Source organism: Melopsittacus undulatus, chromosome 6 (genome assembly GCF_012275295.1).
Source record: "Melopsittacus undulatus isolate bMelUnd1 chromosome 6, bMelUnd1.mat.Z, whole genome shotgun sequence".
In the NCBI taxonomy this organism is placed as follows: domain Eukaryota; kingdom Metazoa; phylum Chordata; class Aves; order Psittaciformes; family Psittaculidae; genus Melopsittacus; species Melopsittacus undulatus.
The window spans coordinates 41,802,033-41,828,579 of NC_047532.1; the positions used below are offsets into that span (position 1 = coordinate 41,802,033).

Consider the following 26,547-nt stretch of genomic DNA (forward strand, 5'->3'; position numbering starts at 1 on the left):
TGTCCCTGAATATAAAGACCAGACCTAAATCTAGAGAGTGTTCACAAAAAGATATAAAGCTAATTTTAAATTCATATGAAAATTAAGCCAGATTTTGATCCACCTTCTGACAATGCAAAGTTAACAGAAGTGTGTTTAAAGTATTTGAGTAAGAGTTTTGCAAGTAAATGGTCACGGGTTCCCAGTGAAACTCTTCATTAAAGAAAGAAATCTAAGCCATAAATTTTAAAAACATAATTTTAGACACCTGAAAAATAATAAAGATGTGTGCAGTGTGCGCTGAACTGGGATGTGTTTTGGTGCTCCTTGGTCTCTCTAACATGCCCATCATCTGCAGAATTCAGCAATGAGAGACTGAGGTGATATTTTGATGATTTAAAAAACTAAGAAAATTGTTACTGTAGGACTAGTTTATCACTGGTTCTGTGTGCAGCTGTTGAGCTGTGCGTCTGTCTGTGGGTTTTGTTTAACTGAGCTCTGTTACATGTAAGACTGAAGGATAAATTCTTAAAAATGTAATGTTATCAACTCCCCTTAGACTGCAAAAACTGTTATTCCTGTGAACTTGAAATCCTGGTATGGCTTGGTGCTATGTGCGTGAGTTTATGTGCTCTCTGCTCTCGTGTGCCAGTGCTCTGAAGATTTATGTCCTTAGCTATCAGCATTAGGCTAAGTTAAACACGTTGTCAAGAGTTTGGTGGGGGAACCCAGAACTGTAATTCTTACTTGCGCACAACTGAGTTACGTCTTTATTTCAGCTCTTAAAATTTAGATGAGTAGATAGACTTTTAAATCTGTACTGCCTCTTGGATCCTGTTGGTACTCAAAGATATGGTATGCCATTCTGTTCCTTCCCTCCCCACCCACCCCCCTCCCCCTCCCAACCCCCGTATTCCTTACAAAGTGTGGATAGCACAGTAGTTGAATTGGGAAAATCTGATTTTTGAAGATCACAGTGAGACAAATGTGTGCTTCTTTTTTTTTTTCCCCAGGTCTTTTTGGTTCAAGTTAATCCAGGTGAAACCTTTACAATAAGGGCTGAGGATGGAACCCTACAGTGCATCCAAGGTAAGAAGGCACACGAATGTGTGGATGAGCACTGCTTATGTTCGGGAATACTTGTTCTCTCATCTCTACAAAAACATGATACACAGTTCTGAAAATGTAGCACTTATATAAGAGTGAGAAGTTGAAGACATGGCTGCTGGACATATGGTAGGATTTTAGTATCTCAGAATAAGTCACAAATTTCTTGGAAGTCCAGTTTTCTCTCTATTCAGTCATTTATCAGCATTTTTTTTCATATGTGTCTATCTCCTTATAAGCAAAGAGTAAATACAAACGAGAGGTCCCATGAGTTAGACTGAAAAGTAGCAACAAATTAAGTGGATATCTGTGGAAAAACTATTTTTTTTCGATACAGGCTTCTGCAGGGACAGAAAATGAGCAGGGAAGTACAGACGTTGCAGAGTGCTTGGAGAAATCGAATTGGTTTTGAGGAGAATATTAAATTGGTTCTTTAGCAGCAGAGCCAGTTAATTATGTAGTTTTGAATAAAAACGTGTAAGCAGTCACTTGACGGCTGTTTTACCTCCCTGTAAAATTGTGCAAATATGATAAATAGTGCTTGTTGGTTTTAGGAGAGAGAGCCCACACAATCTTTTAACAGGTCTGAAGGGAGAAGCAACAAAGACCTTTCAGATTGTATATAATGTACTGTGGAAAGGTTTCTAACTAGTGGCAAATGCAGCTTTGAAGCAGGTATTTCCCTAGGTATAACACTACCCACAGTAAATACAGGAAGGTTAAATCAAAATTTGAAAGGAATAGGCTTTGCGTAGCTGTACTGCTAATATTGTTTTCAGTGATATTTTTTGAGCTTATGCCTTTATCTTAATTTTTTGAGAAGTGAGGTAGGTGTTGTTGCCTCCCCTGTCTTTTCCAGATCTTATACCATTAAGCAGCAATCTCAATGGGCTATTCATTCAAAAGCCATTGCTAAATGTAGTGGGGGGAGGGGAAGGAGGGGAGAGAGGTTTGGAAATCTGTTTATTGACAGTTGTATAGCTAGTGAACTGCCCCAGTATTTTGACTGTGAATTTCAGATCTGTCAAGGCAGACTGTTCCTTTGGCCACATCAAATACTAAAATTGCAGTGCTCAGAGGTAACTATGCTTTTTATTAAAACTTGGATTAGAAGGGACCCTGGAAGTCACCTTACCCAACCTTTTGCTGAAAGCAGGGGTAGTATCAGAGGTGGATGGGATTGTCCCGAACATCTGGAGTTGTGAAGCTCTGTGAAGGTGGAGTATGCTCCCTAGGGAACTGTTCCAGGGCTACACTGCTCCCATAGGGAAGAGTTTGTCCTTTATGTCTCTAAAATTTCAAATCTTGGTATCTCTTTGCATCTTTTTGGTACACCACCACCCCCCCCCCTTCCCGCCCCCCCCCCCTTTAAACGGAGGAGGAGTTGGTGGTTGTTGCTTGAAATTTCATTCTCAGGGAATGATGAATTAATAGTTGTTTGAGATAGACGTTATAGAAGCTTCCCTGAACACCATGCAGGATTCTTCAGTCCTGATGAGCAGTAATAGCAGCAATTTAAAACTGCTTGTTAAGATTTATAGCCAGCATGCTGTGTGGTAAGAAGTTGGTCCACGTGGCAATTAACATAGGAATAAAACTGGCTACTCCTTTTATTTTAAATTAATTCTTTATATTGGCCAGTACAATAAAAATTTCCATTACAAATATAATTATGACACCATTTATTTAGACATTTTTCATGCTTAAAAGTGCTGTTCAGACGGTATATTTAAGTAAATGCAAGTTGAAACCTCCTGGTTCTGTATTCCCAGTAGTTTATTATGTTTGTGCCAGTGAGGCTGTTTGCTACTCCTCAGCAGTCTTTCTTAAGAGTAATTTAGAATTTGTAGCCTGTAGAGCTGCAGTGTTGACTGCCCAAGCACAGGTCTGTCTGTGCACTCTGCAAGTTTGGCCTAAAAATTCTGACATTATTTTCATGCTAAAGATTCAGCTTCTACTTTGTTGCAAAATATTTGTGTGGCTGAAATAAGTGCATGCTTCAAACACAGAAGAGCACCTGACTGTAATGTTAACAGCGATCTATTGCAGAAGAAACTGTAATCACCCAGCAAATATACTGAGATTAAGACTTTTAACAGTTCAGTTTTTCCTAGGTTCAGAGGTTATTGAAGACAGGGTTATTTTGTGTGCCCTGTTCTTGGAAATTACATACCCCCTTGCTCCACAAAACTGATGTCTTTATTTTATTATTCCTGTGTTAGAGTATTCAGTAGGTTTAAAGTTTAATGTGTTCCATAGATGTTGGGTAACATTCAGACAAATAATAATGTTTTTCCTTTGCTCCTGCATTATGCTATGATTAGCAAGCTGTGGAATGATTCTAGCACTATGCTAAGGCAGCATGTATGTCTGTTAGCTGGTTGAATGGATGGTACTCACTTTTCCCTTACTGCCATGTGTTTTACTGCTTGTAAATAACATTAATTTGTGTTCATAGTATGAAGGGTTATTTCATAATAAATTCTCCAATTCCCCTGAGTCCAGGAAGAGTGAACACACTTATTAAAAACTTGAGATGTCATGACTTGGATACACTAAATGCTAAAAAATCCTATGTCCTATTCTTCATGATATACAAAACCTACTCTTTTCCTTGGCCTGCATCTGTTCTGCAGAGGCAGGTAACTTCTCCTATGTAGAGTGATTTTTCTTTTTAGTTTTTTTAACTTTTAGGTTTTTTTTAATTTAGGTTTTTTATTATTTTTAGTCATTGTGAAAGCTTTTTTTAATGTATGTGTCTTTTTGAGAAGTTTGAAATCCATCGTTTGTGCTCATGGGGCCTGTTTTGGATGTCCTGTGAACCACCCCTTTGTATCTAGGACCCCACTTGGCTCCATGGCGTATCTGGGGCTGAGTGATGATTATATGTATTAGAAGACTGATGCAAAGATAGCAGAGGGAAAGAAGACTTGGTGAATCTTCATTTGTCTTTTCAATGTTGGAAGAAGGATACTTGTTGGAGGAGAATCTCTGTGGAATACCCTCTGTTTTAATCACTATGAACTGTAATTAGCCACTAATTGAGTAATTACTGTTTCAAAGCAGAAAGAATAGATGCATATTTAAAGGTTTTTGATGTTTTGGAATAGTGGAGAAATCCTAAATACAATAACTTTCTCTAATTCCTCATGGTTTTATGAATAAGATAATCAGTGGAAACTCCCAGCTGAAATAAACTACCCCCCTAAAATACTGCAAAGGTGGAATAAATGTGTACTTTTAGCTGAATGTGCAATGTGTTACTGCAAGTTCTCTCTTCATTCCTATTTGCATGTAGCTGGAGGTGACTTGTTTAAGATCTTGATTTATAAGTCCCACGGACCATGGTGGGGGGCTGTGTTACTCAGCTTGTGGAAATGGTGGTGTCTGGGAGAAGTTTAGCTGGCCAGTGGTCATGAAGAGGGTCTGTGGTTTCCTTAAGAGGTCAGATTTAGAGAGACTGATAAATCTGGTTTTGCAGAAATCAGCCACTGTGTACAGGTCTCCATGGTGCAGTCCACACGTTGTGTTACTTAGGGAAGCATCCGTATGGTTCCCAGTGCTCTCAGCAGGACTTGTGTTATTGGCTGACTTTTTAAGTGTTTGTTTTCTCCATCCCAATTACTAGAAGAGATGCTGTAGTATATAGTGAAGTTGGACAGTGCTTTGAGTAACCTGATGTGGTGAAAGGAGTCCCTCCCCATGACACGGGGTTGGAACTACATGATCTGTATGGTCTTTACAACCCAAACCATTCTGTGACTCTATGTGACTTTTGTAACCTTTGTAACAACCAATCAAATAAAGGAATAAAGAAAGGAGATTGGGGAGGAAGGGGAAATGGGGCTTGGAGGAATCTTCTTTTTTTTTTTTTTTTAGTAGAAGACTGGAACCTGATGCTGCCTGTGTGGGCAGAAGCACGCACTCCTGCCTGCCTAGGCTGTCAAACAGTGGAGCACTTGTTGAGTACTGGGGCTGGCCACCTGACATCTGTTATCAAGTAGAAATACAAAGCACATCCTTTATTTGTGTGCAATGGGATGACCAGTCTGTGTTCCTTTTAAGCCATGTGCGTATTAATGACACAGTAGTAGTATACTTCCGCCAAAAATGACGATATCCCTATGGACCAGGAGAAGAAAACCCCTCTGGTCCTGTGCTATCAGCTGCTCTTTCTGAGTTTTGGGCTCTAACTGCAAAACTGTACCTGCATGGGTGGTTAAAGGGATATAAAATCTTAATTCAGTATTTTTTAGAAATTAAGTGTGTATATATGCTGTATCATCAGTATTTTAAAGTAATTTAAACTTTATAAAAAGCTCTTTTTACACAGTTTCAACAGATAATAAATACTTCATAAATACGTCAATACTTCAAATACTTCATTTCCTTTTTGTGTTTTTCCACTTACTTATTCACAAACTCTGGACTTGACTGTTGCTAGCTCTGCAAGGAAAGGGCAAGGCGTATCCTCACCCATTTCTTTGCTCAGCTATAACCATAGCCTTTGTATTTCCTTTATATGAAAGATTGCTTCCAGCTAGTGCTTTGGGGTAACCACACTAAATGAAATATGGAAGAGAGGGAGTACATGGATCTGATCAACTGCAGAATGGAACCAAAACAGCCCCCCTATGTTTGGAAAAAAAAAATATTCTATTTTCTGATTTTCAGAATAAATAGATTCCAGGTGAATCTGATGTTCAGGAAATTCCTTTTTCCCTAGTGATGGATTGAAAACTGGTGCTTTTAGCCAGTATCTTAAGATCTTTTGTAGGAACTTCAGTTGCTGCGTGAGAATCATATCATATACTGAATTGCTTAAAAATGCAATATTTTGTTTGTACTTTGGGGCAATGAAGCTGTGCCGAAGAATCTGATGAATACTTTTTCATCCTGGAAGGCAGTAATGCCAAGCTGTCGTGCACACTGTGGTATGTATAATACCAACAAAATGATTATTCTGATGCCACTTGTACTTGCTTGTCACCCACATATTGAAAGTATGTATGTATGGAGTATGTAGGCTGAATAAAACATCTATCCATTGGCCACACGGAACTGCTTACTTGTTAAATGTAATTTTTGTTGCCATCCATTTAAACGATGTCTGAGCTGGGTTGCATTTTCTGCCACAAGCAAACCAAACTGAGTTTTCTGTTCTGTGGTTTTACATATGTACATGTAGCATGCAAAAAGCCTGTGACAAAGATGGAGAAAAGAACAGGTAGCAGAAAAGCATCCGGTGTGATAAAAATTTAAAATCCTGATATATTCTGTCTAGCCCATGCTGTTGAAATCACTCTCTTGAAACTTCCTGTAGTCTTTGTTCAGTGTCACAGCACTAGGTTTGGAATAGTGAAGCACAAAATTTGTGTGCGAAAAAGAAATTACGCTTTAATTCTAGCATAGCATAGGTGAACAAGGTTCTGCGTTAAATGGGTGTTTGCTTTGTGATGTTTTCAAGGACAAGATATAGATGTGCAATTGCATGGAGAGTCCGTATAGTATAGACATGGATCTGATTTGCCTTTGCGTGGTTGCATTTTGAAATGAAAATATGATTCTGTGCATACATGGTTCACTAATACTGGTATTTATTTCAAGTGATGCTGTCAAGTGCTTTGCCATTGATGCTGAACTTCAGCACTGCAGGGCCCTTGCTTGATCCTCTTTTGTAAAACAAAGAATGCAAGAATTACATTTTGGTGCTGCTATGTTTGAGGCTCTGAAAGTGAGTAACTCAAGAGAAAGGCCAGAGGTGTGCTAAAAATCTAGCAGTGGTTTCTCAAATGAAAGATTTCCTGGAATTATTATTCCCTTAAATTGGTGTGTAGGTGTGGTTTGGTGCGGTAATGCAAAGAAATGGATAATATTAAAGGCTAAATGGATGTAGATTTATGTAGGAAGAGTGTGTGCGTCAGGGAAATAAAGGCTGTTCAGTCTAGTCTAAGCAAACAAAAAAAAGTCTTTATTATTTTTCTCTTTAGTATGAGGTTGGAAATGAGGAAGTGAGTCAGTTTCATGGAGGGGAGGAAAGAGTTGAAAATAGGCGGTACATCATGTAAGAGCTGAGTGACAACTGTGGGGTGTTACTGGTGGGGGGGGGGAGGGATGGAGGCATCAAGATGAGAGTAGTGAAGGGCTTGCACAAAGGAACTGGGGAATGTCGGATCTGAGAATGGGATGGAAGAAGCCGAGGGACATGGAGCAAAAAATATACAGGTTCAGGTAGCCCACTGGCTTTATAATGCTGCAAGCTTACGTGTTGCATCAGTTGCAGAGAGCACCTCCTTCCATTGCTCCGCCAGTACAGAGGCTGATGATAGGTTGCTCATCAGTGTACTTGGCTTGGTTTCAGCTTGAGATGAAATAACAGCAGCACCCAAAATTACGTTGCTTTGGAGGGGTTTCCAGAAGTCTGGAAATATCCTTTAATCAAAGGGCAGCTGGCGAAATCTGAGGGGGAAGGTACACTGGACAGTTAGGGCAGCCACTGCCTGTGCTGGTATCTGCTTTCTTTCCATAGCATCTCTTGAATGCTTGGAATTTGATCCTTGGTCAAGTTTATAGAAATTAATTCATGACTGTTTTCAAAATGTGCTGCAAAGCATTTCCTTGATCAGAACACAGAATTCTGCAAAGTGGGAAGAAATGATATCCTCTTTAGCATGCGTGTCTTCTCTCTGATGCTGATTGGGTGTCTGCATGAGGTTAGGCACCCTCCCGAGATGCATCTGCCAGGGTGCACTGGAGCGGGACAGGATGGACATGCTTTGGCTGTGTCAGGGAACTGAGTGAAATACAGGCTGAGCTCTGATTTTTTTTTCTTCTTGTTTCTTCTTGTTTTGACACTTTCTGCCTACATGGTGGTGTGCAGAGTGGTTACGTGTTATAGAAAGCTTTCTATAGGACATGTAGTTTCAGTTCAGGTTGTTTTGGTCAGCTGGGTTTGGAGCAAAACAGACTGTGTGGTGGTGTTTTAAAATAAATCTTCTCTTTTAGTATTAAATAGCCTTTGTTTGCCCTCTGTTTATTAAATGTTGGCTGATTTTTTTCAGTAAGGGCCCTTTAAGCCCTAGTATGTGATGTTGTATAAGTTATTTACATAAAGTCATAATTTTTACTGCTCATTTACATCACCATACTTGACTTTCTGTTCAATCAACCTTTGCTGTGTTGGCCAAAATATTTGTTTCTTCTATCAACAGAGTCAGTATTATCCTTTAGAGGCACTGTCACCATCTTACGGCTTTGGTTGCTTCAGTGTGTTGGCAGTTTCAGCTAGGTAGCCCTGGCATGTCCCCAGATCTGGGTTCAGTTGTGCCCTTCCTCTTGGGATATTATCCGTGGTGTTCTCCATAGTTTTTCAAAGACATAGCTATAAACCACTAGTTGTTAAAGCCTAACCATCTAATCATAACAGATAATGTTATTTTAGTTTCTCATTGTTGCCCTGTTATTAACTAGAAAATAACAGTTTGCAGAGGAGCTTTTTATTCTGTGTTCTTTTTGGTGACTCTACCTATATTTCAGTTATGGGTCATTTTGACCCTTTAGTGTTTGGTCACCTTAGTAAAACTGAGGTCCTGATTGTGCGTCACTTATTCCTTCCATGTGCAATAAATAACTTTCACACTTTTCATACTTTTGTGAAACTTATTTTGAAATCTTTTAAGAGAAGAGAGAGAGCAAAGGGATGTGAACTCAGAATAGACATTCCCTTATTGTCAGTAAGATCGTAGCACCATTCTCCTTTTATCTCCTAGGTTTTGTTTTTAGCACACTACAATAAAGTATAGGAAACCATGTAAGAAGACAGAAGTAAACAATAGGATGCTTTGTTTACTGTGTGAATCATCTTAGCTTCTCCATTTTAAATCTGCTACTGCTAAGAATAATCATGGAAACTTGTTTCGCATGTGTGCAGATTAAATCTTGAATAAGATGCACCTGCATTAGTGGATTTACTGTATAGAATATTTACTCCTTTAAAAATCCGTTTTGAACAAAATACAGTGAATTGGTAGCCATTATTTAATATAACTCCCCTGACAGAAGATGAAAGTAAAAAGAAGAAACTTGATACGTAACTAAATTGTAGTTTAGCTTAATCTTCCTAAATCCTCAAGTTTGAATGTTTTACAGTACACACTGTGAGGAGAGAAGGGGAGAGAAATACCATGGAAACTGGAAATATTTTTTAAATGCTTTGAAAAGTGGAAACTCTAAGCATTTTGGAAGAACCTTTCTAATGGTCTGTGTCCACATATGCTCGGAGGAATGGCTGCAGTCTTTCCCAACCCTGCAGCCTCTTCCCTGGGAAAGCAGGGCTGTGCTGCCTGTGGGGCTGCATGCCTCTGCTCCAGCCAGCCTGGGATGTGACCTGGCAGCCCACACTGCGTCCTGCTGACGTGGCCTCCCAGCAGAGGAGAGGGGCAGGGGCTGAATCATCAGCAGGATGAGAAATGAATTAAGATACCAGCTATTCCGTTTTGCAAGTATATAGAAAAGAGTGTCCTGCTTCATAGCAGAACAACACGTAAACGAGCAGAGGAGTAGTAGTTCATGAGGTTTGTCCTATGGTAAAATGAAATTTTTTGTATACATATGTAATTTTTTTTGAATGCCTAAGAGTCTGCTGCTGGGAAACACATTTATCTCTAGAATTAGGACAGCAGACTTAAAAGACAAATGTTAGAACATATGGTCTGGGCTATAATTTCAAACTTTTTTTAGTTTTGTAAATAGGCAGGATTTGTATTTGGGGTTTGTGTCTGTCCTTATTTTACTTGTCTGTGTGTATTTATATACATATATCTATCTATGTCTGAAACAATCAGTAAGTGTGGTATGTTCAAACCAATTTGAATGGCACTTGGAAAGGCAGTGTCTCATACCAGCATGCTATCAATATCTTACCCCAAAACACAGAGAACCTATCTGAGTCCATCAGTATCTGCAGGAATGCTCTAGTTGTCACTGTTGGTCCTGCTCAAATGCAAATAAATCCTCCAAGTGTGGACCCAGTATATTACAGTCAATGGTGTCAAGATTTTAAAATCCAAGATCCACATTCTTTACCTAGTCAGCTCAGACTACAGACATTACAAATACATTAGTCAGTGCTCTTAGTTTTTTTTTTAAAGTGTATTACTGCATTTACTAACTGCAGCTGTTGTTCTAAGTTAGTAAAGCAGTTGTATTCAGCTTTCTTAATCTGAAGCAATTACACTTGTTGACCAGAAGAGTCAAGAAATTGTTCCATCAGCCTTACTAAATTCCATTACCACTCCTCACAGGCAAATGCTTTCCTGTACTTTTCATTTTTTATCCTTTTTGGTTTATGTTTGTTTTGTATATGCAGTGAAAACCCTTCATGGTGCAATATGATGTTGAATAAAATTTAGCATTTACAAAATAAAGCTGGTATGAGCTTTTACAAGTAGGAATAGATTGTTGTATAATTTTGTTGGAAAACCTTACCCAATTTTTCAGTCTCCTGGGGAGTTGAAAAGCCCAAGGAAATAAGGAGAAGGACACCAAGGAGGATGACAAATGTACAGGTGTCCTTACTTTATTATAGTGTGAGATTTGTCTTGGATACCAATTCTGACAAGCCTTCAGGCATTTGGTGTGACATACATTAGGACATTCCTCTTAAGAGGATGGAAAGTGAATTCTGGTAATTGAAGTCTTACCTGTTCCTCTTGCCAAGACCAAAAATAACTGGTGTGGCAGTTGGCATTAACATTGATTTTAAGAGCCTGTATTATCCAAATCAGATAAACAATTAACCCTCCAGGTAAGTTCTGCCACTGGCTCCTCCTACAAAGGTTATGCATGTGAATAGACGTAGCAGCCTCAGATCACTTTGAGGAAGGACCTCCAGCTGGAGCAGTATAAATATCTTGTGTTTATTCTTTAGTTCAGATTTGCCAGTGGAGAAGACATTATTGCTGTTCTGTCATGAATTTTCCCAGATTCTGTTGTCTTGAAAGGACTTGAAAGGAGGTGTGTATTTAGCAGATGAGTTCTTCAAACACCAGTGTTTAAGGCTGGGAAACCATTGTGCCATACAAAACAGTGCTCCTTCTGCCTCTAATGATGTATTTTCTGTATTTTAGTGTATCAAGAGCTATTTCCTTGGAGGAAAGAAGTATTATATTGTCCACTAAGCAGGTTTTGCCAGTTTTATAACTTCTATTAACTTCATATGCTCCACTGTGACTGCCTGAAGTTGGCACAGCAAATACTTATTAAAAGGCATTTCCTTCTAAGTAGTCAGACTGTTAACCCAGGAAAACAGACATTAAACAGCAGACCCTTAAGTGCAGACATTTTTTGAGTTGCCCATTTGAGGGATGAAGAGGGAGGTGGAAAAAAACTTGGTAGCAATTTCTGAATATTTGTACCTGGAACTTCACTTAGAGAACTTCAGATGAAATTCCCTCCCTGAGGGAGGCTGAAGAAGAATTATGTTCACATCTGAGGCAGCAAGGCAGACTGTCTCTCAATTAATTGTGAAATGAAGGTAGGAGATGTGGGCTGGGGATGGAGATGAAGCACACTGTCACTTAAAGTCATGACAAGGCTTTTATTGTTGTTATTCTTATTTCTAATTTTATAACAAATCACAACTTGGATAAGAATTGACTTGAAATGTCTTGATGGTAAAGAACGTAAATTGGACTTTGTTGGTTTTACTTAATTTTAAATTGTATGTATTCCCACCATAAAAAGAAGAAATCTAAAGTGGTTGTTGGAAGCTCTATGTGAATCAGTTGTTGGTTCTGTTATTGTCAGATTTCTTGGGTTGAGTAGCTTTCACTTTCTGAAAGGTTAACCTTTTCTATGTTTAGATCTGGTATGTTTGTTCACATCCTTAAGTCTTACTTGTTCCTTCTACACTAGCCTTTTTGTCTAGGGAGTGCAATATGATGGGTTCGGTGCCTGTGGCATCAGTAGATAATTTTCTGTATCACAAATAGTTTCATTAATACAGGTTTGAAGAATAGATGTTATTAACAGAAACAAATTGCCAAGTCAGTGAAAGCATCACTGGCTTCAAAAAAAAAAAAAAGGAAATAAAAATGTCCACTCAACTACATTATCCAGTCCAGAACTGCATAACTTTGGACAACCTCAAAGGCTGCAGAGTACCATCAAGTACTATCAGTAATAACTATCTAAAAAGTAAGTCTAGAATCTGAATATGTATTTTAAAATATTTAAGGTCAATGTAATAGAAATAAACAAACCTACACCGTTTCATTAATTTAAACACCACAAAACTTAATTTTAACTTTTCCTTTCTTTATGGGATGGGTCAGAGACCTTCAGATACTACTTAAAAATCAGGCTCCTCTTGGAGATGAGTGGGGTTTTTGTTTGTTTTGTTCTGGGTTGGTTTGTGTTTTTTTTTCAATGTTCAGCACAAGACCAGATTCTGTCATGTTATGTGCAATTTATTTTTTTTACTATTGTACCCCCTGTGTGTTATAATGTAAAGCTGCAGGGTTCTGCAAGTGCTTTGTTTATAAAGTCTGTTTGGTTATTGCTTACAACTTCTACTGCTATTAACAGCGTTTCTGGTGCTGTGGGCTTCTGCTTGGGTTTGTTTTTTTGTTTGGTTGTGGATTTTTTGTGAGCTTATCCCTCTCGTTCCTCTTGGGGGTGGAATGGGAGAATATTTAAGTGTAGGTGGTTTGTCAGAAGCAGTGCTTTCTCTCTTGGTTGCTGTTAATTCTCAGACAATATCCTCTATAAGAGGTTTCAAAAAACATTTAGCAGCACAGAAGCATGTTAACATGCTGTGCATCTAAAGCATTGCAAGTTATTCATCAGCAAGATTCATTTTTTTTCTTCTCCTGTCTAGTTAAGGGCTCATGACGCTGCAGGTATGAAAGAAGAAAGATGAGTAACCCATGCAGAAATCCTGGTGTAAGGCTTTGCCAGCAAAGTATATTCTTGTTACATTATGGGAAAGTTTCATTACTGGCAGTGCTGGCCAGCCAAGAGCCTATTTTAGGTCAACATATTTGGCTTGTTGTCCCTACAGCTTTCAAGAGAAGTTTTATAAGTAGCTGTGTGGTCTGTAACTGTTACCTGTATCCTATTTATCCAACCTTCACCTTTTAAGTGATGTACATCTTAAGCAAGGCTATGCTATATTAGAAAAATGCAGCCTAAAATTCTTAGAAACTTGTATGCTTTTGACTATCATGCCTGCTGCTGCTAAGGGTCAGTCTCTTCAAATGCCATCTTGGCTAGGTCACTACAGATGACCTTGGCGTAACATTATAAAACTATTTTTGTCTCAGCAGACGATATTATCTCACCATAACATTTTTTAACATTTCTAGCTGAATTGTCTTGAATGTTGGAGCTGTGCCTGGAGAGGGGACTGAAACACAATGCTGGTCATTCTCAATTGTGTGAGCCAGAGCCTTTGAGTTTGATGGGAAGTAGGGTGGGAGTGAGAAACTAATAAGGTCTTTCCAGTCCAGTTCCCAGCACCTGTTGAGACTTGTATTAGCTCAAACATTTAATTTCTAAAACAAGGATTTGTGCATGAGTATGTTATGTATGACTGATCTGTTTATCTGTAGAACTATATGCAAATATATACAAATGTATAAATATATATACATACATGCACTTTTTTTTTATATGGTCATTTCATCACCTTAAGACTGTTACTTGGCTCTCCAAGGCTGGTCCAAGCAAGACTCTCCTCTTGGTGGAAGTTTTTATAGTATTTCGTAATAGCATAGACATGGCAAGTGAGTGCTGTTGGGTGATGTGCCTGCAGAATTTTCATGGAGGTGTCATTAAAATTACTTAACAAGTTAGAAGTAATTTTCCTCCCTTGAGGGAGAGTTCTGATATTTGGAGTGTTTATCAGTCATCTGCAAAATGGAATGAACATAATTGGTGGCTAATTGTTTGCAAGAACTGTAAAATACAATTACGAAGAGTTAAGCTGAAACCGATTGTGTTTATGAAATGTAGCATAAGAAACACTATATTAATCCTGCCTCAATACCAGGAAACACAATTAGTGTAATTAAGACTATCATATTGTAATTTTCTTGGCGACTAGATGCTTTGGCAGGCTCTTTCCTCTTCTAGCATGGTTGAAGCAGAGCACGTTCCTGTTGGCGGTTCCTTCTGCTGCCGCTGCCAAGGGACTTATAAAATTACTTTGTTTACCCGTGTCGTAGGACATGGGAGATGCGACTGCTGTTGCAGGAGTTCGAACACTGTTTCCACTCATTTCAACTACTTGGTTGTGGTCACAGTGTAATTTTCTGTGTTCATATGTGGTAAATACAGCTGGAAGCCCTGTCTGCAAGCTAAGGAAAAAAGGAAGGTTTAGGGCTCCTCTGTGGTGTTTCCTGAATGTTCAGATTGCTAACTGGAGTTTCACTGGAGGGGCTCCTTGGATTACAGTTTGTCACACATGGCTGCTAGTCCTGACTCAACAGTACACAGGAACCTCCACGCTTCATCCCGCAGGATTTTGCAGATTGTAACACTGCCAGTGTAGGAGAGGAGGGTGCTGGGGATGCCATCAAATGGCTTCAGTTAGGGCAGGTGAAGAGGGTAGATGAGTATTGCAATTAATCACTCATTAACATTACACAGTATGTCATGAAAAGTAGATAAAATAATAGTTTTGTCTATTTATACTTAAGTAAACTTAAGCATGTTTAAAATAGGTTTTTGGAGTAGTAATCACAGATGTCTCCATGCTGGTAGGGAACAATTTGAGCAGTTATGGACCAGCACTCTTAAATTACCTTTTTGTTAAATGTATGTGGCCAATGGACTTTTTGTAAAATGTGTCCAGGTCAGAAAAAAAATTAGTAGCATAGTTGTTATTGTTGCATTTTGTATGTCACTGCTGTGAGTGCATGCAATTAAGGATAATCGGCATAATGCCTACTCTGAGCTCTTCTTAATGGCTTAATTGCTTCTCTGAGTTAAACAAACACTTTATGCTTATTTTACAACATTTTCCGTTGGGAGCTTGTCACATGAAAGTGTATGTGCACATATTTATTTATAAAGCATGGAGAATAATCGGTTATTTAATTACACTTCTCCTGAAGTTCTCTTCTGGGATATTCTGTGTTCTTATAAGCTGCTTGAATAACTAATGTGTCTATTCCTAGTCTGTTCTGACTAGGAAGAGACAATGAATTTGTCAACTGGAAAATGAGTGTGCTTGTTAATATTCCAGTTTATTATTCCAAGGGTGTCTGTCTTAGGGGACAGAAGTACCAGTATATGTTTTTCTGCACTTTGTGAAATGCTGTAACAGTTTCCAGTTACTGTGATAGCTCCAGAAGTGAGGTTTGTCCTCTCTCCAGAAAGGAAGATGAAGACTGTCTCCACATAATGCAGCACTGCGGGTACCTGCTGGTTGGAGACCCAAAGAAATGAATCCATTGCCTGTGTGCCGCTGGCTGCGTGGGCTGGTGAGCCTACAGGGGCCTGTCTCTCCTCTGCCAGGTGCCAGCTGAGGGGCTGTGAGACAGAGGTTGGGTTTGCCCATCTCGCTGTCTGCAGAGATACAACTGCCCTATTCATGCTGGGAGGCTGTCCTCACACTCACAGCTTCCACGTACGTTAACATACTTGGAAAGCAGTAGGAAACAACAGTCTGATCCTTTTGATCCATTTTTTCTATTTACTTTCATTCTGGACAGTTTTTTTTAAGATGATTTCTATGCGTGTCTTGTGTATCAGCATGTCCCCTGGAACTGTCCAGAGCCTGCAAAAAATACTATATAACTATTCCTTCTACTGTTTAAAAGTCTTTACGTCTTGGTTCACCCACCCCAGAATACTTGTAAGGAATATTCAGTATCGTCTTTTTTTTTATTACCTGAGTTTCTAGAAACTGCTCTGCCAGGGTATAAGAGTTCGCTTTGAGTTTCATTGGAATTTGCTTCTTCCAAAAGATCTGAGCAGCATGTAGCCTGGCTAGCAGCAGGCTCCTCAGCAAGCCTGAGCCCCCTGTTCAGCAGTGACATGATTTTCTACAGGAATTGAATGTTTTCCTCATTGTTTCCCAGCCTACGAGTATTGGCTTAAAAAATGCTTTTGGGGGAGGGTGCAATTACTACATAAAGGAGTTCTCCCTTTCCTACATATAGGGTATTTTATACATTTTCCTTGAATGGTTTGAACTGCTGAATTAATTAATATGGCAGTTAAGATTTACATTTAAAGAAACCTGTCATAACTGTCTTGTTCCTCACTTCAGAGTGCAGTACTAACTGTGGTTTCCAGATGTAGACTCTGCTTCATGATGCTCTTTGTAAATATCATGCTAAACAGCTAATCTCCTGCTATTTTGAAGCCAGTTGTAATGATAAACACTTAGAGTAATCTCTCTAACTGAGGCTATGAAAGTTTGTGTGTGGGTGGTGGTGCTAAGCAAAGGAGGGTTTTGGTGTTTATGATCAGAAAGGTATACTGAGAAATGTTATACTCTGCTGGGTATAATTACGGTGGGCTGCTTTTGAAGAGCACGTAAGCAATGGCAGAACTTCTAGTCAAACTCCTTAAGCTTAAAGTTGTCTTTGGAAACTCAGTTATATTCCAGAACATGTTAAGGTATTAAATTGGAAGAACTGGATTGAGAGCAGCCATGAGGAGGAGGGCTTGAGGGTGTTTGTTGACAAGAAGCTCAACATGACCCAGCACCGTGAACTTGTGACTCAGACAGCTAACCATATCCTGGGCTGCATCCAAAGAAGCATGACCAGCAGATTGAGGGAGATGATTAAAGTACTTCCAGTCTCAGTCCTGCTGTCATAAGCTTTATTTTCCTCCTCTTCTCCACTTCAACAGTTCAACTGAAAGGTGGGGTGTGTTCAAAGGCTTTGTAGTTTATTTATTGATGCTTTGTCTTTATTTGAATTACAGCCTTTTATATGTTCAAATAGCATAAGCTTCTGTTTCTCTCTGGGTGAATCTGAGACTAAAATTGATTTGCTGACAGGCACAGCAAATTAAATGAATTAGATGGAATTTCAGTTTTAAGTCCATCCTGGATACCTGAGCGTTAAATTAGGGTGTTCTGTTTTGTGTTACATCATACATACAAAATGAAGGAAATAGAGGTTTACAAGCTGATACCTGGCATTTCCCCAACTGCTGCTCATTCGCATAGTTACTTCCATTCTCTGTATAGCCAAAAAAGCTTATGCAGAAAATGGGTTAAGTGAATTAGGCAGTTATTTGTGCCAGCTGCTATGCTAGAAATAGTACTATAGTTATTTTCTAACCCTAAGCTGTGTAGTTGCAATATTCCTTCTATATTACTGTATCTTCTCTTCTTACAGCTTTATAAATCCCTTTTTCATCATTTTTGGAGGTATATTGCAAGCACCATTTTGAATATCCAACTTGGACCATAATTTTTCTTGCTTTATTTTTACTTCAAGATGGATGTGCCAGACAGACCTAGTGGTTAGTATTACCTGCCCCAGTTTAGTGAGTTGCTAAATGTAGTTTGTGCTAATGGTCTGGACAGTTTTAAATGGAGCTTTTTATAATTAAAAATGTAATCAGAGTTATTAAAGCAGTAATTCTAAGTACAAATGCAGTTACAGACTGAAAAACTGCCCTTCAAGCCAGATAGCCCTTAAAAGCTGACAGCATGCAGCACTGCTGATAAGAAACAAGAATCTTTTTTAAGCCATGCATGCTCCACATTGCTGTCATCAGAGCTGTTAATGTTTTCAACAGTTTGTAGCAGAGGTTCCTCTCCCCACACGTTTTCCACCCCACTCAGTAAAAAGCAACTCTTTAGTACATGGTTGTAGTTGCTGTGCGTGGAGCTGACATTTTGACTCCCTCTGGAGATGGCTGATGCTTGTCCCTCAAGAGAAGTGCCTGTGAAACATGGCCAGAATAGCTGTGGGCTCAGCAGGGTGAGAGCCTGTGCCTGGCTTCAGGGAAGGCCAGAGGTCCCTCAAATTTCTGAACAGCCAGCAGAGCAAATTTGCCCCCTTCAGAAGGAGTTTCAGAGCATGTAAGCGAAGTGTCTGCTCTGAATCAGTGCTTTTTTTAAAGTATATTTTTTGTGTAAATGAGGGAAACTAGATGCTACAGGTCATAGAACTTCAGCCATTTGTCAGCCAAAGTAACTTGCTCCAAAGATAAGAGAACATAGAAGATGATGCTTAAAAATTTCAATTGTATTTTCCCATTTTGAATTTGCAGATAGTGAAAGATAACACTGAAAATCCTGGTTTGTTCCATATCTTCATTTTATTTGGTTTGCTGGCATCCACCAACACGGTTTCATTGCACAAAAGAAACTAAAACAAGAAACTCAATCTTTTCTCACCCTCTCTCAGATTCTGTCTCTTTCATATATTACCTGCAAATTACAAGATCCTCAGGATCTCTAACCTGTGTTCAAACCTTTCTTTCAATGGCATCTCAAAAGCTGGATGGTGATTCTTCTGACTTGATGTGATGGTGGATGTGGTGGTACTTGTACAGCTTTCAGCTCAGTTTAATGGCTGCTCTGTTGTCTACTATAAAGCAGTTCTCTTCCTTGTCCTTTTTGTGTGAGTGGAAGAGAGCAAGCCTTTACTGATGAAAATGGCAGTTGTTTTGGACTTTGGAAAAGTTGCTGTTTGATACAGGTGACCTAACCTAATGGGTAGCTGCTGCTGAAGGACATGCCCTTATGATGTTTTCTTCACTTGTTGCGTCATCTCACTGTTTTCTTTACCAGATGCTACCATTTGCCTGTCCTGTTATCCTGGTCAGGAAGGGAAAACAGATCCTAATTTAAAAAAAAGTGAATAGTTTCTTCGCCCTTTAGTCTCTGTTCCTACAGTTCAAGAGCAGAAAAGGGGAAAAGAAGAAAAGAGAACAAGTTGGCCACATTGGTTGTACTAGCTCACAAACCTATTTACCCAGTCCCCAATTATGAACCCAGGTAGGAATGCAGTGTGAGTTAGGAGTAGAAGCTGTATGTTGCAAAGGTTTGAATTCAAGAAAGCCACTTGTTGAATTATTTAGTTTTGCTCACACAGGCTTTTAAGTGCCTGCTTACCCTGCTTGTTGGGTGTGTGTGCTGCAGCCTTTGGGCATCAGCACGTGGGCACCTCTGAGGAGCAGTCTGGGACCCTCCCATCTTACAGATCTTTTTTATTGTTGCTTCTGCATGCACTCTTTCTGTGGGGTCTTTGCAACCGTGCCTGTGAAGAAACTATCCTCAGGCTTCTACTGTGGACCACAACAAACATCTGCTGAACTGCCCAGAAAGAAGTGGAAACTTCAGAACCCTGAGGGGCACTTGAGCAAAGGAGGTGTCAGTCAGTCAGCTTTGGTCCTTTGGAGAACTGCAGGCCTGACTGCGCCTTTTCTTCATCAGCAACCATGGAATTTATTTTCAAGGAAAACTGAACAGAATTGTCTCATGGAGCAGTCAGTTGTAAGGACTGCACAAAGAAGCTGTCTGTGGAGTCCTTGCTCTTTGCTGGCCCTCACTCAGGAGCCCTTTCACTAAAGGATGCTGCATTGAGAGAAAATGTCTCCCTGATATCAGACCAATACAATATAAATCCTTCAATTCACAAGCAGCCATATGGCTTTCTGTTGCTTGTCTTGTTAATCTGTCCAAATACCAGGAGAACTGCAGCTCCTTTTGGACTTAGGGTTGCGTGGCACATCTTACTTCAAATTCAGAAGAGGAACACTGGGTTGCCCTCCTCTTCCTGACTTGGTTGCAACTTGATCTGTATGTTTTGTATTTTGTTGCTTTAGTGCACCCACCCTAAGGGAAATACTTGTGACTTCTGTATTTGCAACGCTTTTCTACACTAAAAGTCAGCCTTCCCACTTCAGCAGTAACTGAAAGTAGCCTGATTAGTTTAGGAGAACTAGTTCTTCAGCATTTCAGGTGGCATGGTTTTCATTTCTCAGCTCTTCACCATGCTGTGGCTGAAGTTCAACAAGCAGAAATTCTTCTGATCAACTCAAATAATTAGAATGTTTAGGATTCCTGAGCTGCTGTAACACTGAGTGGTGTGGGTATTTTTGTTTTGGGATTTTCTTGGGTCTGTTTTTTCTGATGTGGTCATCTACACCTGTGTGGTTGGTGGAGTTGCAGGCAAACACAACTGACCACATACTACTTTTCCAAAAGACATGGTTGTTTCTGGACAGCCTCACAGGCTGACTGTGGTGTGGATGAAGGTACTATATGAATCTGAAGACTGTAAATCTGCCTTTTTTTTTGTCTGTACATGAGGCAAAGAAACACCTAAATTGGTGATTGAGTATAAACACACATGCTATTTGTGCATGCATGAATTTTTGCCCAAGTACTTCATTTGCATTTGTAAAGGTGAAAATTTGTTCATCGAATGTTTCTATTTGCCCTTAAATAAGAGAACCTCAAAAACAGACATTCAAATAGAAGCTTTGCATATATGCTCATTAATTTTCCTTTCCAGTTGGCCGTTTTCTCTTTCCCCTTTTTATGTTTCTGCTACTGCTTGAAAATTTGAAATCTTGTTGGTGTACTGGAATCTTCTTGGAACTGATGGAACTTTTCAGTATATAATACCAACAATCAGCTTCATTTCACTGGCACACATGCCTTCCTATCATGTTAACTGTTGTACTGTGTCTGCTGGAAGCTAAGGTTTTTGTTACCTAAAGACAAAGTGAGGCTCCTCCAAGGTGTCTGCCAGCAGCAGGACCCACCTCTCCACCTCGGCTTGCATACAAAGAGTCTCTGTCCTCAGGGTTTTCTGTACCTTCACAAAGTCTGAAAACTGAGCTCTGTGGGGAGAAATAACACAAATTCCACGTTTGGATTGCAAGTTGGGTGTTTCAAAGGGGAGCAGTGGCGCAACCTGCAGCCTGGTTTAAGACATTATCATATGGTTACCATCTCAGTAGAATTAGGGCTTAGTATTTTGTGTTTGATTTTCTAAGAGTGAACATATTTGGTGTGACATCGCTCGAATGTGACAAGAGGGTAGTAAGCAAAAGATATAACCTTGAGTGCTGAGATGTTCTGCTTCCTTTCAGTTTGAGCCTGTGGGCACTGATAACCATTTATTTCCATGCAGGGATTTATGAAGGAGAGGAGGATGATCATATTTTCCTTTACCTAAGGCTTAAGTTGAAGCCTATGGTGGTGTAACTTCTCAGCCTTGCATGTCTTTACGCTAAAACTTAGGTCAGCACTAACCTTGCTCTTAGCTTAGGCTGAATAAATGCTTGGCATGTCTTTGTGTTTTGCCAGTGGGCAGTTGCCTTAATGCCAGAACTCATTCTGATTTACAGGGAAAAATACATACATGGCAGGGAGAAATGATTTCTTTTGACATTCCTTGAAGCAGAAACAGCTGCATTCAACATTTTTTTTTTTAAACGCACAGTGGCATCTCCCTTGATAATCAGAATTACAGTTGAGCATGAACAGCGGGGCACAATTCTGTACGGAGTCACTTAGTGGAGTGTTGCAACACAGATTATCCAACGTGGAACAGCTGTATTCATTACTAATAGAGCAGTTTGACAAAACACCAACATGGCTTTTTCCCACAATAACAGATGTGTGGAACACACTGCCATCCCCCTCCCCAGATTGCCAGCATCTGTGCGTCATGTCATGCTCCTAGGTGCAGTGTTGCCACACAGCCTGCCAGAAGGGATGCATTTACTTTAACTGTATGATGGAATAGTTATGTTGTGACTAACTGGGATCCGTCGAGTGGAAAATTTTAAAAATTTTGAAGAAAATGTTTCTGCCTTGTTATTACTTATCACTTAATAATAATGTTTTTGTGGATGCAAATGTATCTTGCTTCCCAGTGCATACCAAGCACATCTGAACTCCCATCTTTTTTTCTTACGCTCAGCTCTTAAACAGCCAATAAAGGGTTTATAATTCACTGTGCCCTTCCAGGGTTCTGCCTGAGAACAGTGTAACTGCTGCTCCGCTTGCATATGAGAAAATACATGTTACAGCTAAATAGTGTGAGGTTCTAGACAGTGAGAATCTGTTTGCCTTCCTTCTTCACCTGTATGAATCAGTTTGTTATTACATGTTTTAAGTTTTCAGTAGAGGCACCTGTGATTACGATAACTTGTTTACAATTACGCTAGTGTATAATAGAGGCCATCTAAATAAATTAAATAGAATCAGAAAGCGTATTGTCTTAGGACGGTCATTGGCCTTTGAAGTAAGAGGAAGGGGTATGGGAGAGCAGCCAGGACTGTGTGGGGAGACTGGGGGAGGCATAAGTCTGCAGATGCTTCAGAAATAGGGCTTTGATTCATTTCTGTTATTTGTTAAACAGTCCTCCTGGTTGAAATCAAGGTATTGAATAGCAGAATGGGATCATAGTTACTTTTTTTAGAGGGCAAAAGGATACTTTTCTCTGCAGATCAAAGTGCAGAGATGACAATTTCGTTTTCCAGTGTCCCTGTAGTAATGTTTTTCTCATCTGACACGCCGAGACTTGCTCAGTATCTCAGATTTTTGGATTTCTTTTTTTTTTAGAGAGAGATTTCTAAGGTATTTTGCCTCCATGCCATAGAAGCAAATAACTTGAAAACCCTGTTTTAGTATTAGGCTGCCAATAGTTGTTACTAAATGTTTCAGTGGAAGTGTATTTGTGGGAAAGAAATGAAGAACATGGAAGGTAAGAAATCTAAAGAATCTAAAAAATCCCATGGGCTCCAGGAAACCTAAAATGAAATAACTGTGAGATAGTTCTGCTGCTGGTTCACTTGTTAGTCTGATGAATGACCAAAGACTTTCAGTGTTTCATGTAACTTCAGGCAGCTACTAGTGGCTGCCAAAGTGGTTCCCTCCAGAAGGATGAGGATATCCCAAAGGGTGCAGTTGATCACCAGAGGCATGGATGAGGGTGTTCATGGGCACCTCAGCAAACCAAAATTTGGTAGGATCTGGATTAAGGCATTTAAAAAAACAGGTTTTGTGTGAAGCTTGTTGAGATGCTCAGTCCTTGCTCTGCTCCTCTGGTGGGTGCTTTTTTGCTGGGAGGTGAGAAGCACTACCTAAGTGAGCATTTTGAGAAGGAGGTGCAGGTGCTGCTCTCTGATTGCCTGCTTTAGAAACAGGCACCTAATTTTCTAGAGCGGTTAGGGTATAGCCATGATACTCCACCAATTAAATACAGTAGAGTTAAGTTGTAGAGAACTTTACTGTTTCACAGGTGGTGATTTTGGGGATCTTTGGCATGTGATCTGAAAAAAACATAATCTCAGTAGCTTGTAAAATCTTGAATGTGCAAAATGGAGGAAAATCAAAGAACTTTCTGACAGACTTTTTGGTAGCCCAGCTCTTGAGGAAATACACACATTCTGGTTACAAAGGTGGCAGTTTTAGGCAAATGAGGCCTTTGTAATCTCTAAATGATGCCTGGGACAGTGCTGGTGAGATGTTGGGGAAAGCCTGGAGTAGCTGCTTCAGCAACTAGATGAGATCAATAGGACAATACCCAGGCAAAGCTCTCAAGAGATCAAACGCGATGCCTGCTTTCATTGCAGCAGACAAGATAGCTATCATGATTTAGACATACAATTGCCACAGGAATGCCAAAAGTCTTGTCTGAAGGGAGGCTGAAAGAAACTGTCTTTCAGCATGGTAATTTTTCTCTCACCTTGAACTTTTTCAGCAGATGTTAATAAAGTTTTAATAATGCAAATATTTGTTAATAAAAAAACCCGACTGGGTACTTGGAAACAAAATTATGTGAAAATATTTTCCTCACTATTCTTGCTTGCAGGTTTTATAATTCAGATTATTACAGTGTTCAGGTTGCCAGGATAATTTGCTGTATTCTTTTAGTAATGCTGTAAAAATGTGTCCTTCAGACCTGTTAAATGAACCTAGGCTTCATAAACACAACTGGGGAGACAAAAGTATGTTGTTTCAAAATGGGACAATATCAAACCATTCATTTTAAAGTTAGCGGGGAAAAAAAATAGGGAATATTTGCAGGCAGTCATTCATGTTTTGCTTTAAAGACCTATTTTCAGGAAGGAATATGAGTAAGGTGGACCAGCTGTCATGGTCAATGCATCTGTGCTCACTGAGGTGCTTGGATTAATGTGTTTCTATTAGAGCTCCCCTCCTTAACAGTGTTGTCAACATTTTGAATGTATAGAACGTATTAAATGGAGAGTGCGTGCAGCTGGAAAGCAGCATGTCTGTGATGCTCTAGCATTCTTCTGACCTCTAGCTGATGTAAATAAATGCATAGCTATGCTTTTTTTATCATCAGTTTATTATCTGTGAGAGTCATTGGAAGCTTAAAGACTTTATTTTTCTTTAAAAGCATGGCTGTTTCCTGCAGATACTTCTTCAGAATTTGTCAGGGTTTTCTCTACTGCCTGTGTTTTGTTTCAGCCTTACTGATAGCATTATTTAGCTTTGACATTATAACTGTTCTAGAATAATGCTTTTCAAACAAACTCTTAAAAAAAGTTTGTGTTTTTAATACGTACTGATAGCAACCATAAAACTGAGATTTTACTTTATTATGCCAAACTTTACGTGCATTTCCTTTTGAAGTATAATATAATAATTTAAATGTCAGTTGCATGACTTGGAGCATAAGCTGGTAAGGAGATTGTTTAATGACAAAAAAAATGTTAAAAAATAAGGAAGTTAGATTGCAGAATTTCACTTGTTTCATTTTATCACTTGTCTGGTCTTTCATTGTGTTAAGAATATGTGATTCCTTAAATACATCTCTGAATTTACTTTCTTCCTTCAAAAAGTTCAGTGAGGTTGATTTCTGCAACTCCTTAATGTATTCTTGAGACCATAACCTTATAGAGGATCGTGATCTGTATCTCTGATGTATAATCACCTCAAAATAGAAAATGGAAGCTTCAAATGCATGCCTATAGATTCATGCAATTATTAAAAAGCAAGGATCATTGTTTACATTAACGTAAAAATGCATTCTGTGAAGTCCAGCTTCAAAATACCAGAGATTAACTTAACATTTGTGGGTTTCTTTACACCTTTGATTTTTCTTTTCCTTCAGCAGCTTATTGCAACCTTAAAAAAATTGAAATGTTTTATAGCTGTGTGCCAACAAATACTTTGTTAGAGACCCACCTAAATCATTAAACCAGTAGAGCAGAAAATGAACTTGTTGCCTCCTCAGTTTATCCCATTCTTTGTTCAAAATTTCTTGTATTTTGTGGCTGAAAGCTGAGAAGAGAGAATACAGCAACATTTGTAAGGTTTTGTGTGTGGCATGAGGGGGTGGACGAGCATGCCACAGGGTCAGTTACATATGTTCAAGAGACAGCATATAAAATCTTATTTACTATACTAAACTACTCAGCATAAAAGCCTTGCAAGAGAGCTTGGGGTGAGAGTTCCATTTTCCCTGTATCAGTTGATGGGAAATGGATGTTGTGTTAAAATGCTTCATAATGTCTTGGCAAGAGAAATACATCTTTCTGTTATATGATTTTATGTATATAGTCTGCATATGTATGTCTACATTAGCATATTATGTATTATGGTTATGAATAGATCAATGTTATAGACTCTAATCACTGTATCTAAAAAAAGATCACTTGTTACTTAGACTTGTACCAAGGGGTTTTGATGCCTCCTGGTAAAGAGGGAAACACAAGTTTTTTGTTCCTTTATTTGTGGAAGTATGAGATTTACAAACATCATTTGTGTACTAAACCCTTCTGTCTTAAGTAATCCATTTAGTTGAATGAGAAGTAGCAACTACCCATTCATTTGCAAGCTTTTACTCTTTGAAAAGTAATCAGTAGTAATGTCCAGCCTTCTATAATAAAATAAAACACATTAGTAATAGTACCAACAATTTTAGGGCCTGCTTCTCCACTTCTGTGTATTAATCCTTGTTAATTTTTAATCCTAAAATCTGATTTCAGCCTCAGGCTGTTCTTTTGAGTTTTGTGACAGCACTGTATAGAATTGTGTTCTCACTTTCCAGTCTCTTTGGGTGAGTAGTGAGAATTAAGGATATCTGCTGTTCAGCTGGGTGATCACTGGGGAGATTGTTTATAAGATTTTTCTAAGTTTATTTGTGTTTATTTAGGATCACTCCAAAGATAGCATGCACATCCTGTCTGTATGTCAATGTAGCACTTTGCATGTCTGTGCCATGGCAGTGTAGGATGTTTTGCAGACTGCTTGAAATTGGTTTTGTAGTTCATCCTTTGTGAGCTCATAAAGTCAAACAAAAAAAAGTCAAACTGCATCTATTTCAGTAAGTGTATTATCTTGAATGACATATTGCAAAGATATCTTAGGCTGGCTCTCGTTACCTGAAATTCAAGCTGATTATTAGATACTGCAGAGGAAGTCACCTAAGTATAATTTTGGCTGCTGCTGTAATAGTGTTTAACCCAGAAACACTTTCTGAAATCACAGAC

The 26,547-nt window shown here is 39.1% G+C and overlaps 1 protein-coding gene across 1 annotated transcript in view; it reads left to right on the forward strand.

Moving 5' to 3' along the window:
- Positions 1 to 26,547, forward strand: part of FNDC3B (fibronectin type III domain containing 3B) — a 204,490-nt gene that overhangs the window by 47,629 nt on the left and 130,314 nt on the right. The window contains exon 3 of the mRNA XM_034063887.1: positions 993 to 1,068. Coding sequence (XP_033919778.1) covers positions 993 to 1,068 — 76 coding nt within the window. The remainder of the gene's footprint in view (positions 1 to 992; positions 1,069 to 26,547) is intronic.